Below are 12742 nucleotides of genomic sequence, written 5' to 3'. Positions count from 1 at the left end.
GGCTCCCTAAGGCATTCTGATTGGGAAATAGTAAAGTCTCTTCTCTATTGTTTTTCTAGTGTTGCGATGATTGTAGGAAGTCGTTTGCAAGAAGATCTGAACTTCTCAAACATTATAAACTTGATCATAGGCATTATGGACGTTTACAGAAAAGGAATATTTTCAAGACATTGGCAAACACCTGAAAAATCAAGAGGCTCTCACTTGTATGCTTCAGGATTGCTCATAGAAAACCAACATTTATGAGAATTTCAAAACTAGAAAACACGCCAATGCAGTGAATTACTTTAAACCTGGAATTGTAGAAACAATGACCCTTGCTCATTAAGACGAACAATCTTTTGACAGTGTTCCTGCTGACACTTTGGATGGGGATGATATATCATGTAATGAAGTGAATTTCGATACTGGATTTGAACATGAAGGCTCTAAGGACTCTAAGGACAAAATACACTACCTTTCAAAAGTTTGGGGTCACTTAGAAATGTCCTTGTTTTTGAAATAAAAATGTTTTTGACGTCCATTAAAATAACACCAAATTGATCAGAAATACAGTGTAGACATTGCCAATGTTGTAAATGACTATTGTAGCTGGAAACGGCAGATTTTTTATGGAATATCTACAAAGGCATACAGAGGCCCATTATCAGCAAACATCACTCATGTGTTCCAATGGCACGTTGTGTTAGCTAATCCAAGTCATTTTAAAAGGCTAATTGATCATTATAAAACCCTTTTGCAATTATGTTAGCACAACTGAAAACTGTATGCTGATTTAAAGAAGCAATAAAACTGGCCTTCTTTAGACTAGTTGAGTATCTGGATCATCAGCATTTGTGGGTTCGATTACAGGCTCAAAATGGCCAGAAACAAATAACGTTCTTCTGAAACTCGTCAGTCTATTCTTGTTCTGAGAAATTAAGGCTATTCCATGCCAGAAATTGTCAAGAAACTGAAGATCTCGTACAATGCTGTATAGTACTCCCTTCACAGAACAGCGCAAACTGTCTCTAACCAGAAGAGAAAGAGGACAAGTACATTAGAGGGTCTAGTTTGAGAAACAGACGCCTCACAAGTCCTCAACTGGCAGCTTCATTGAATAGTACCCACAAAACATTAGTCTCAACGTCAACAGTGAAGAGGTGACTCCAGGATGCTGGCCTTCTAGGCAGAGTTCCTCTGTCCAGTGTCTTGTGTTCTTGTTCCCATCTTAATCTTTTCATTCTATTGGCTCGTCTGAGATATGGCTTTTTATTTGCAACTCTGCCTAGAAGGCCAGCATCCCGGAGTCGCCTCTTCACTGTCTGTTGAAACTGGAGTTTTGCAGGTACTATTTAATGAAGCTGACAGTTTCGGAGGCCTTAATCAAGAAAAAACCCTGCTTAAAAGAATATCCAATGGCTTCTACGGTTGGAAACAAAGACTAAAGTACAAAATGGGGAAACTACAGGACCCAGCTCAAATTATACGGGTGTCCTGAGCACTCAGTTAACTCACTGAAATCCAAAGCGACTGCAGATGCTGTCCCGGCAAAAAAAGGTTAAAAAGCCTAAATGAACTGAGGCTAACTATTATCCATCCATCCCTACTGGTCATTCTCCCGAAAGCTTTGAAAAGGAGAGACTTGAACTTCTGAAAGAGTTTGGGAAAAGGAATAATGGCAAGACTGTCAGGGACAAAATGGCTCAGACTTTCGCTTTCAATCGAAATGAGAGGATGTATGAGCTGAAGTGATTGGTTTTAGTTACAGTGGGCTGTGATGCATTTGTCACAATGTGGGAAGGTTGAGAGGAAGTAGATGTTGGTGATTTTTATGGACATTCAGGTTGGATTTGTTATAATGATTTCAAAGCTCTGTGCTATGCAATTTTTTCCAGATAAATTAAGAGTTCCTCAGAATCATGACTGTTACCTTGAAAGCGAAGTTCATGGGCCAGTTAGACATGCATTCAAGTCAGCTGATCAAAGTAATCAGAGCCAAAGGAGGAGCAACGTGGGAAAAGACCACTAGCATCATGCAAATTTTGGATCAGGTACATCTATTACATTTTAGTTTGTATGCAAAAGAGAATTATGCATGTGATTCTTAAGAGACGGAGGTAGATGGAGCAGGGAGACAATGAGTGAAACTGATGGGAGAGAGCATGCAAGGGAGACAAAGAGAAAATGGGAGATGATGGAACATGTGTGGGTGGAAAGAGTACATGAAGGAGAATTGATCAAGTTGGGTCCAAATATTTTTCTATTTAGGTTTTAGGATTGTAGGACTTTCAGCTCCTGCATGTAAGGTAGCTCCTACAAACAAAAAAGAACCATTATGGACCCCAACCATTAAACAATCTATAGAATGTAGCTATACATGTTTAAAGTGGTTAGAGATCAGATAACTCAGGCTGGCTTTGCAGTGAATTACTACGGGGCACACATCACTAAACAGGGAAGTGACTAATGGACTTTTTCCACTAACAAGGACAAAGGGGGATATAATTGGCCACAGTCTGCTTTCATACGATATACCTTCTCCCCTCGTATTATACCAATTCTCACTAAACAGTTTGAGCAAGATCTTGATTGGTATGGTCAATTTTTCCCGTTTTAAATAATGGTTGATATGATCTCCCATGTTCCCAACCCACTAAAACTAGGTCTCCCCCTGGTGCCATTGGAGAACTCTGGTGGAAGTGCCCTAACTCCACCCATTCATGTGTCTCTGGTACCTCTGTCTCTGGTACTCTTTTCTTGTTACTGCTGGTCTCTCATCGTACTTAAGGTAGCTCCTACAAACTACAGTTTTATTGAAGTTAAAATATAACTATCTGGAAATGTTTTTGGGATTCCAGGTTTTGTTCATTCAGGTTGTCATTAATTAAAATGCACTACCCAACTAGTGTGGACAAATTTTGTGTACATTGAAGGAGTCTTTCTTTCACAATTACTGCTCAGTACCTACTGCTCTTTGGCAGGTATCGGTTTTATCTAGGCCAACCTTCATTTAACTTGATAAAACTTCAACTGCAAGTATGCGTCCCCTCTATTAATAAACCTTAGCACCTATGTTGTGTGTGCTTGACATTAAATTGCTTCACCAATTTAATTTAGCAGGTAGGGAGGGAGCGAGAGGGTGGAAGAGGAGGCTTGGCTTGAAGCACTGGGCATCTTGTGTAGATTGTCATTATCTGAATTAGGCCCACAGAATTAAACCTACGAAGGAGCAGCTTCTATGGAGGACCTTTGTCTTTGAACTTGTATCAGAGCTAGCTAGCTAACAAGCTTGTTTGTCAGATGGGCACCAGAATTAAAAACAAGTCTTACCTTTTTGTAGTTAATAAATCCAATGTGAAATGTAATAACTATACTATCCCTAACGAGCATTGAAAAAGTTAATCTATTCTTCCATTCTTGATAAAAAATGTCTCTCCCTATCTTCTGAATCATGATTGTAATGTCAGTAGGCTACAGTTATGCTGTAGCCTGGCTACATGCACACACACTGGCAAAGATTTACAGCAGGCAGGCAGACTCTGAAATAAGTTTCTGATTGCATAGGCGGTTTGTTGTGTGTTTTTTGTGGGACTGAAATAATATTAAAATAATATTATAACCAGTTCCCATGCATTTAAAATAATGGTTTCGTTCCAGAACACTATAGATCGCTTTTGTTCCCAGTTCTGGTTCTGTTCCTTGAACTGGTTCCAGTTCATAAATGCTTCCGAAAGTTTTTATAACGGCATTATAATCACATTATAATATATTTTTAGAAACAGAACACAGACTGTTCATAGTGCACGTGTTAACATGTTTATCCCTCCCTCCCAGGTACCCTTACAAGCGGGAAAGTGAGTGAGATCATCCATATCGAGCCATACAGCATGGCCAGTTTCAAGCACCAGCGCTCCATCCTGGGCTACAGCCAAGACTACATCTCACAGGTCACCACCATCAACCGCGAAGGGACGCATGTCGTGGCCTTTTGCCCCTACCCCGTACTGGCAGGTCGACTGATTGGAGATCGGTTAGAATGTGACGGAGTCGGAGATTGAAAATGTTAAGTCATAACGACAGAAAAGGCTTAGGGTTAATTCATCATGCATTAAACATTTGTTTTATTTAACCGTTATTTAACTAGGAAAGTCGGTTAAGAACAAATTCTTATTTACAGTGATGGCCTACCAGGGATCAGTGGGTTAACTAACTGTCTTGTTCAGGGGCAGAATAACCTTGTCAGCTCTAGGATTCAATCCAGCAACCTTTCAGTTACTGGCAGACTCGCTCTAACCACTAGACTACCTGCAGCATTATCTTGCAGTGTTTGTGTTAGAGCAGGAGAGACTTCTGTGGATTAATATGGGAAAGCCCAGTGAATATAAATATAACCGTTTTATTCACATGCTCAATCTTAGTGAACTCAGGGACTTACATTGGTTTACATCGACAGATACAAACCATTTCCTTTTGGTACTCTACTCTCCCCCGTCTGTAGGTGTGTCTTTGGAGCTGTGGTTCTGTCTGGGGGTGTGCAGAGGGTAGAGATACCTAAGGCTGTGGGACCTATCCTCCTGGGTCAACGATCAGACCCTCACCGACAACGTCCACAAGGTGAGGAGGGGCAACACAGAGGAGGTCCTCCCCATGACGAAATACCAACAGTAGGTTTTATCAATAATTTATTTACTGTACTATTTTTCTGTATTGTTAATGTTTAAATAATATTGGTATTAGTATTTTCTGTGTTGTTTAAGTAGTACTGTGTATTTTTAAATATTCTTATTTTCGTTTATGTTTTAGCATGTAATTGGGGACAACTCAATAGTCTAAATTGATATCCTCCTCTCATCTCTTCTCCTTCATATTCACTGTTCTATTTATACGGCATAGACGAGATGTGTAGATACCTACTGGGAATTTGCTTCTCCTTTCACATCAATGCAGTTGAAGGTGATGACAAGCAGGAAGGAAGCCACTTTAGACAGTTTAGTTGTGCCCCAGGTATCTGCTTTGATATCTTGATCTTTCCAGGGTCTCTGTCTCCCTTTGGTGATAGCTACGAGGTGTGCAGATCCCTACGGCTCTGCACGGTGCGGGTCTGGAACCTGACCAGGTCAAGGTTCACAGGGTGGCCAGTCAGAGTGGATTATGGTCTCCATGGCAACACCAACGTGTGCTTGGCCCATGACATGAAGCTGTACATCCTGACAGACAGAGGGACAGCCACCTTCACTGACACCCCCTCACCCATATTCCAGGTCACCAACTAATTTATCAATTTGCCTGGTATCCATACTGAATCCCCTCTGCTCTACACTGTTGTTTCACTTCATGGATTGAAGTCACCTTATTAGTTGTCGTGAAATATGTGCTCTACATTTGTGACTCCCTAGGTTCGAGCTCAGGTCTCCTGCATGCAACAAGACTATGTTAGTCCACCACCTGAAACACCACACTCCAAAAACAGTCCCTCTGAGTCAGTTACTTCAGAGAAATAATACCCTCTAGCATCCTAATTCTTGCACAGCTTAACAATGTTTTGTTCATTGTTGCCCCTAATATGGGTTTCCCCATTGTTGTGAACCGGTTTTGGGATGTGGAAGGCTTACACTTTTTTATAACACTTATATTGTCCATAACCTATTTTATTTGGACTGTTGGGTGTTATAGGGACCATCTGGTAGTGTGGGACCTAGAGTCTGGGTATATCAAAGGGAGGATCAAAGTGTCCAGCAGCATCGTCAGAGACAGGCAGTCCCGGATACTACCATCATTAAGGAGACCACAGGTAACAAAACCAGAGACTCTACCAGAAAAGTAGTGCAAGCTAAGCTATCTGTCCAAAAAATCCAGCATAACTTGTTTTCAATGTTACTATTTTATTACCTTGCTATTACCCTGTAGTCTAATGCTCTCAATAATTCTGAACACTCCAGTGTTGTAGCTGTAACAATATACACATTTATATTGCTCTGTGGAATACTATTAACCCTAGCTCAGGTGATGTCCTGGGAAGGAAGAACAGAGACACACTCTGCTAAGAAGAGGAGGATGAAAAGGGAGGCGCAAAGGGAGCAGAGCAGGTTGGACAGGGAGACATACAACTCCATAGACCAATACCTCCTCGGTGGGGAACAACAGGTAAAGTGTTTGTGTGTGCGCCATGTCTACTATTTTACTCGTGTGCTCTGAATATGTGGCTGGCTCTATAGAGTTTAATTAACCTATGTGATGTCTCCCCATCCCTCTGATCTCCTCTCTACCCCTCTCTATCAACTGGTGGTGTGTTCCTATTTCTTGACTGAACGACTTATTGTCGTTCTTTTAACGCAACGTAACGTAATCAACACTGCTAGCTAGCCAGCTAGCCCCCGAATAGCTGCACTGTAGAAACTATTACACTCAACGGAACGACTTGATTAGTGTATTGTCAACAACGCAGCCACTGCCAGCTAGCCTACTTCAGCAGTACTGTATCATTTTAATCATTTTAGTCAATAAGATTCTTGCTACGTAAGCTTAACTTTCTGAACATTCGAGACGTGTAGTCCACTTGTCATTCCAATCTCCTTGCATTAGCGTAGCCTCTTCTGTAGCCTGTCAACTATGTGTCTGTCTATCCCTGTTCTCTCCTCTCTGCACAGACCATACAAACGCTCCACACCGCGTGGCCGCGGCCACCCTAATCTGGTGGTCCCAGCGTGCACGACCCACGTGGAGTTCCAGGTCTCCGGTAGCCTCTGGAACTGCCGATCTGCGGCCAACAAGGCAGAGTTCATCTCAGCCTATGCCTCCCTCCAGTCCCTCGACTTCTTGGCACTGACGGAAACATGGATCACCACAGATAACACTGCTACTCCTACTGCTCTCTCCTCGTCCGCCCACGTGTTCTCGCACACCCCGAGAGCTTCTGGTCAGCGGGGTGGTGGCACCGGGATCCTCATCTCTCCCAAGTGGTCATTCTCTCTTTCTCCCCTTACCCATCTGTCTATCGCCTCCTTTGAATTCCATGCTGTCACAGTTACCAGCCCTTTCAAGCTTAACATCCTTATCATTTATCGCCCTCCAGGTTCCCTCAGAGAGTTCATCAATGAGCTTGATGCCTTGATAAGCTCCTTTCCTGAGGACGGCTCACCTCTCACAGTTCTGGGCGACTTTAACCTCCCCACGTCTACCTTTGACTCATTCCTCTCTGCCTCCTTCTTTCCACTCCTCTCCTCTTTTGACCTCACCCTCTCACCTTCCCCCCCTACTCACAAGGCAGGCAATACGCTCGACCTCATCTTTACTAGATGCTGTTCTTCCACTAACCCCATTGCAACTCCCCTCCAAGTCTCCGACCACTATCTTGTATCCTTTTCCCTCTCGCTCTCATCCAACACTTCCCACACTGCCCCTACTCGGATGGTATCGCGCCGTCCCAACCTTCAATCTCTCTACCCCGCTACTCTCTCCTCTTCCATCCTATCATCTCTTCCCTCTGCTCAAACCTTCTCCAACCTATCTCCTGATTCTGCCTCCTCAACCCTCCTCTCCTCCCTTTCTGCATCCTTTGACTCTCTATGTCCCCTATCCTCCAGGCCGGCTCGGTCCTCCCCTCCCGCTCCGTGGCTCGACGACTCATTGCGAGCTTACAGAACAGGGCTCCGGGCAGCCGAGCGGAAATGGAGGAAAACTCGCCTCCCTGCGGACCTGGCATCCTTTCACTCCCTCCTCTCTACATTTTCCTCCTCTGTCTCTGCTGCTAAAGCCACTTTCTACCACTCTAAATTCCAAGCATCTGCCTCTAACCCTAGGAAGCTCTTTGCCACCTTCTCCTCCCTCCTGAATCCTCCTCCCCCTCCCCCTCCTCCCTCTCTGCAGATGACTTTGTCAACCATTTTGAAAAGAAGGTCGACGACACCCGATCCTCGTTTGCTAAGTCAAACGACACCGCTGGTTCTGCTCACACTGCCCTACCCTGTGCTCTGACCTCTTTCTCCCCTCTCTCCAGATGAAATCTCGCGTCTTGTGACGGCCGGCCGCCCAACAACCTGCCCGCTTGACCCTATCCCCTCCTCTCTTCTCCAGACCATTTCCGGAGACCTTCTCGCTTACCTCACCTCGCTCATCAACTCATCCCTGACCGCTGGCTACGTCCCTTCCGTCTTCAAGAGAGCGAGAGTTGCACCCCTTCTGAAAAAACCTACACTCGATCCCTCCGATGTCAACAACTACAGACCAGTATCCCTTCTTTCTTTTCTCTCCAAAACTCTTGAACGTGCCGTCCTTGGCCAGCTCTACCGCTACCTCTCTCAGAATGACCTTCTTGATCCAAATCAGTCAGGTTTCAAGACTAGTCATTCAACTGAGACTGCTCTTCTCTGCATCACGGAGGCGCTCCGCACTGCTAAAGCTAACTCTCTCTCCTCTGCTCTCATCCTTCTAGACCTATCGGCTGCCTTCGATACTGTGAACCATCAGATCCTTCTCTCCACCCTCTCCGAGTTGGGCATCTCCGGCGCGGCCCACGCTTGGATTGCGTCCTACCTGACAGGTCGCTCCTACCAGGTGGCGTGGCGAGAATCTGTCTCCTCACCACGCGCTCACATCCACTGGTGTCCCCAGGGCTCTGTTCTAGGCCCTCTCCTATTCTCGCTATACACCAAGTCACTTGGCTCTGTCATAACCTCACATGGTCTCTCCTATCATTGCTATGCAGACGACACACAATTAATCTTCTCCTTTCCCCCTTCTGATGACCAGGTGGCGAATCGCATCTCTGCATGTCTGGCAGACATATCAGTGTGGATGACGGATCACCACCTCAAGCTGAACCTCGGCAAGACGGAGCTGCTCTTCCTCCCGGGGAAGGACTGCCCGTTCCATGATCTCGCCATCATGGTTGACAACTCCATTGTGTCCTCCTCCCAGAGCGCTAAGAACCTTGGCGTGATCCTGGACAACACCCTGTCGTTCTCAACTAACATCAAGGCGGTGGCCCGTTCCTGTAGGTTCATGCTCTGCAACATCCGCAGAGTACGACCCTGCCTCACACAGGAAGCGGCGCAGGTCCTAATCCAGGCACTTGTCATCTCCCGTCTGGATTACTGCAACTCGCTGTTGGCTGGGCTCCCTGCCTGTGCCATTAAACCCTACAACTCATCCAGAACGCCGCAGCCCGTCTGGTGTTCAACCTTCCCAAGTTCTCTCACGTCACCCCGCTCCTCCACTCTCTCCACTGGCTTCCAGTTGAAGCTCGCATCCGCTACAAGACCATGGTGCTTGCCTACGGAGCTGTGAGGGGAACGGCACCTCAGTACCTCCAGGCTCTGATCAGGCCCTACACCCAAACAAGGGCACTGCGTTCATCCACCTCTGGCCTGCTCGCCTCCCTACCACTGAGGAAGTACAGTTCCCGCTCAGCCCAGTCAAAACTGTTCGCTGCTCTGGCCCCCCAATGGTGGAACAAACTCCCTCACGACGCCAGGACAGCGGAGTCAATCACCACCTTCCGGAGACACCTGAAACCCCACCTCTTTAAGGAATACCTAGGATAGGATAAGTAATCCTTCTCACCCCCCTAAAAGATTTAGATGCACTATTGTAAAGTGGCTGTTCCACTGGATGTCATAAGGTGAATGCACCAATTTGTAAGTCGCTCTGGATAAGAGCGTCTGCTAAATGACTTAAATGTAAATGTAAAATGTAAATTTCTCCCACCACCTCAATGTGTTCAGCGTGAAGTCCCAGGAACACCTCCATATCCTGGAGGCCAGAACGTCCTTGCTGACCCGCCACATCATCGCCCTCACTCGCCCTGGGGGACATCTGGTCCTGGCTAACTACAGCCAGGCTCAACATACACCCTACCTCACCCTCTGGGACCTGCAGAAAGGCACGGTATGTACAGTATCAAACCAGATTCAAATTCAAATAACTTTATTGTCCATCTGTGATCACTGTCGACACTATTGTCCATATATTGTCCATATTGTCCATAGAAGCTACATTATTTGATCTCTCCCCACCCAATATGTTTTAAATTATTGCATTTTTTTTTTTAAATGAAGGTAAGGAAATGATTAATGAATGAGCCCGGAGTCTGTTGTGTGGCGATCACAGATGATGCCAGCAGAGTCGCCTTTGGGGTCACACAAGACTATCTCTGGCTACAGGAGCCTGAGGCTAGCCTGAGGCTAGGAGTGTCCAACCAGATGTATATCCGTGAAAGGAGCAACATCCATTCTACTAACAGGTAGGACAGAGATTACTTTGGAGTTTCAGCCATCTTTGCCTTTTTTAGAGAAATATGATTAGGTTTATGTGCACACATATAGTGCCTTCGGAAAGTAGTCACACCCTTTATTTTTCCACATTTGGTTGTATTACAGCCTGAATTTAAATTTGATTTCAAAAAGAATTACTGGCTAAAATTTCTAAAAACATGTTTTCACTGTCATTATGGGGTATTGTGTTGAGATGGGTCAGAAATCGATTTCATCCATTTTGAATTCAGGCTGTAACATCAAAATGTGGAAAAAGTCAAGGGGTATTAATACTTTCTGAAGCCACGTTCACAGACAAGTGATAGAAACGTGTGTTGGGTAAAAGTTGAGGGAGTTACAATTTGTTTATTTACTGAGTGCCACTAGTGTGTGACACCCAGGTGATGGTAAAGTGACAATTCATGGCATTTGTGTGTTCACACAGGTGAGCTGATCCTATTTGCCAGCCTGATGAGATCTACCAGTCTATAAATCTAAACCAACCAACAAAATGGATGAAACACAACCCACCACTGAGTATGGACCTGTCGCTGTGATACCAATTTGATACGCAAATATGTGGACCAATAACATGTTTTCCACAAATAAATGCAACTAATATAATTTCCTACCTTTGTGTAACTTTTGGCATTGGGTCGTTTTGGCATTGGCAAGTCGTTTCTCATAGTCAGGCCTGAAGCAGCTTGTTGCAAGTCTCATGCAGGCCACAAGGTGGTCATTAGTCATAGTAGATCTGTACTTGGACTTTATCTTCATGTGAGAAAATGCAGACTCACAGAGGTAGGTTGATCCAAAAAGGATTGATAAGTTGAGAGCAGATCTTCTAATGTTGAGATACCTCTAGCAATAGCTCCCAGAATTCTTCCTTCATCTCAGTGGTTGCCTTGGATTTCAGCTGAATTTCATTTTTAAGGGTGAGAATTTCAGTTTCTGCTATAGTTGTGTCCAACTGAAAAAGGGATCCCATTTTGGAGGCAATGACTTCCACTTTTATGTCTGTGCCAAATGGAAAGCACATCTAAGTAGCAATAGGCTCAAGTGAAGCAAACTCAAGGAAACAAATGTCAAACTCAGATAAGACGCTCTGGACTTGCTCCACGTAACGTGCACTGTCAAGCTGTGCTGTATCCTTGCCCTGGTGTTCAAGTTCTGAATGCATGTGTTGAAAGAAGTGCAGGTCCTTACGTTGCAGCTTTCTTGTGAGCAGCTGTAGTTTGCATTTAAGTGTTCACAGAGCTAATCATGTTGATTACATGTTTGCCTTTTCCTTGCAGCTCTACATTCAATTCCTTAAGCATGTAAGTTAGGTCAGTGAAAAGCTAAATCCAAGAGCCACTGTATGTCCTCTAGCTGTGCATATTCTGCATGTTTGGAGACCTTGAGAAACTCCTTGATTTCAGGCAACGACTCACTGAATCTCCCTAATAATGTACCTCGGCTCAGCCAGTGTGCTATGCTTCAGTCTCTTCTAAGTGAGTGCGAAATAGCCTCCGCTGTAGGCTTCTTGCTCAAATAGAACACACAATCTTCATCGCAACATCCATCAGCTCTTTCATGTTTAACATCTTCCTGCACAAAGCTTGCTGATGAATTACGAAATAATAATCTCGTTTGCACAATGTAACGAACCCACCACAGCGGGTGCCCCATTGGTAGTAATGGAGACGAGCTTACAAAAGGGCAGTTGGAATTTGTTAGCAAACTCCATAAAAGATGGAAAAATATCTTCGCCCCTTGTATGTCCTTTCAGTGAAAAAATGGCGAGTTGTTCCTCCTTTGTACTCATGTCAAATACCATTCTGATGAAAATGCGTAAGTGTGCCACATCTACCATATCTGTGGACTCGTCAAACTGGAGGGAATTTATTTTATTTTACCTTTATTTAACTAGGCAAATCAGTTAAGAACAAATTCTTATTTTCAATGACAGCCTAGGAACAGTAGGTTAACTGCCTTGTTCAGGGGCAGAACCAGAGTCACAGGATAAGATGCCATGGTTGCCGCCTTCCCTTTTGGTCACAGGCCTTGTGAAAATTGACTGCTGCGCTGCCAGTTAATTTTTTTAGTTCTTGTACTTTTCATAATTCAGTCTATGCTGGACAATCTTTTGAGTGTGGTTTTAAAATGTTACTTTTCTATGGGATATCGATGCCATTATGGTAGATGAGGCATACACATAGAGTTTGACATGAAAAAAAATGTATCCTCCCATTCCTTCTTTTGTATCCTTCCCTTCACTCATTGAGATTGTCGACCGAACTTAACAAATCTGGCTACAAAGTTAGCTACCTGCCTGGCATCACCGTGAACTCAACTTTGAGTTGGCGGGCAGCATCTGACCGCGCTAACTAGGCATATAATGTCAATAACTGGGCATGGACTGGTCATATTTTATGTAAATCACGTGACTTCAGACATTGCTTTAATGGAAGACTGTTGAACATTAAAACAAAGAGATTATAAGCATTGAGTTGTGGATAAATTTGAGC

The 12742-nt window shown here is 44.4% G+C and overlaps 1 protein-coding gene across 7 annotated transcripts in view; it reads left to right on the top strand.

The window, feature by feature from the left end:
- Positions 1-11537, top strand: part of LOC118368617 (uncharacterized) — a 64233-nt gene extending 52696 nt beyond the window's left edge. Inside the window, exons 3-9 of one of the 7 annotated variants that reach the window (XR_004822394.2) lie at positions 3817-4646; positions 5042-5243; positions 5656-5773; positions 5981-6126; positions 9705-9867; positions 10143-10222; positions 10678-11537. Coding sequence is in view for 5 of the 7 variants with exons in the window: in XM_052495792.1 (XP_052351752.1) it covers positions 6592-7956 (1365 nt within the window). In the remaining 2 variants the exon portion in view is untranslated. Of the gene's footprint in view, positions 1-1877; positions 2034-3816; positions 4647-5016; positions 5244-5655; positions 5774-5980; positions 8002-9704; positions 9868-10037; positions 10223-10677 lie in introns of those variants that run through there. The other 6 variants (XR_004822389.2, XM_052495792.1, XM_052495794.1 and 3 more) reach the window with 6 other exon arrangements.
- The last annotated feature ends 1205 nt before the right edge of the window (positions 11538-12742 follow it).

Source organism: Oncorhynchus keta, chromosome 35 (genome assembly GCF_023373465.1).
Source record: "Oncorhynchus keta strain PuntledgeMale-10-30-2019 chromosome 35, Oket_V2, whole genome shotgun sequence".
Taxonomy (NCBI): Eukaryota; Metazoa; Chordata; class Actinopteri; order Salmoniformes; family Salmonidae; genus Oncorhynchus; species Oncorhynchus keta.
This window is presented reverse-complemented; position numbering and strand designations above follow the sequence as displayed.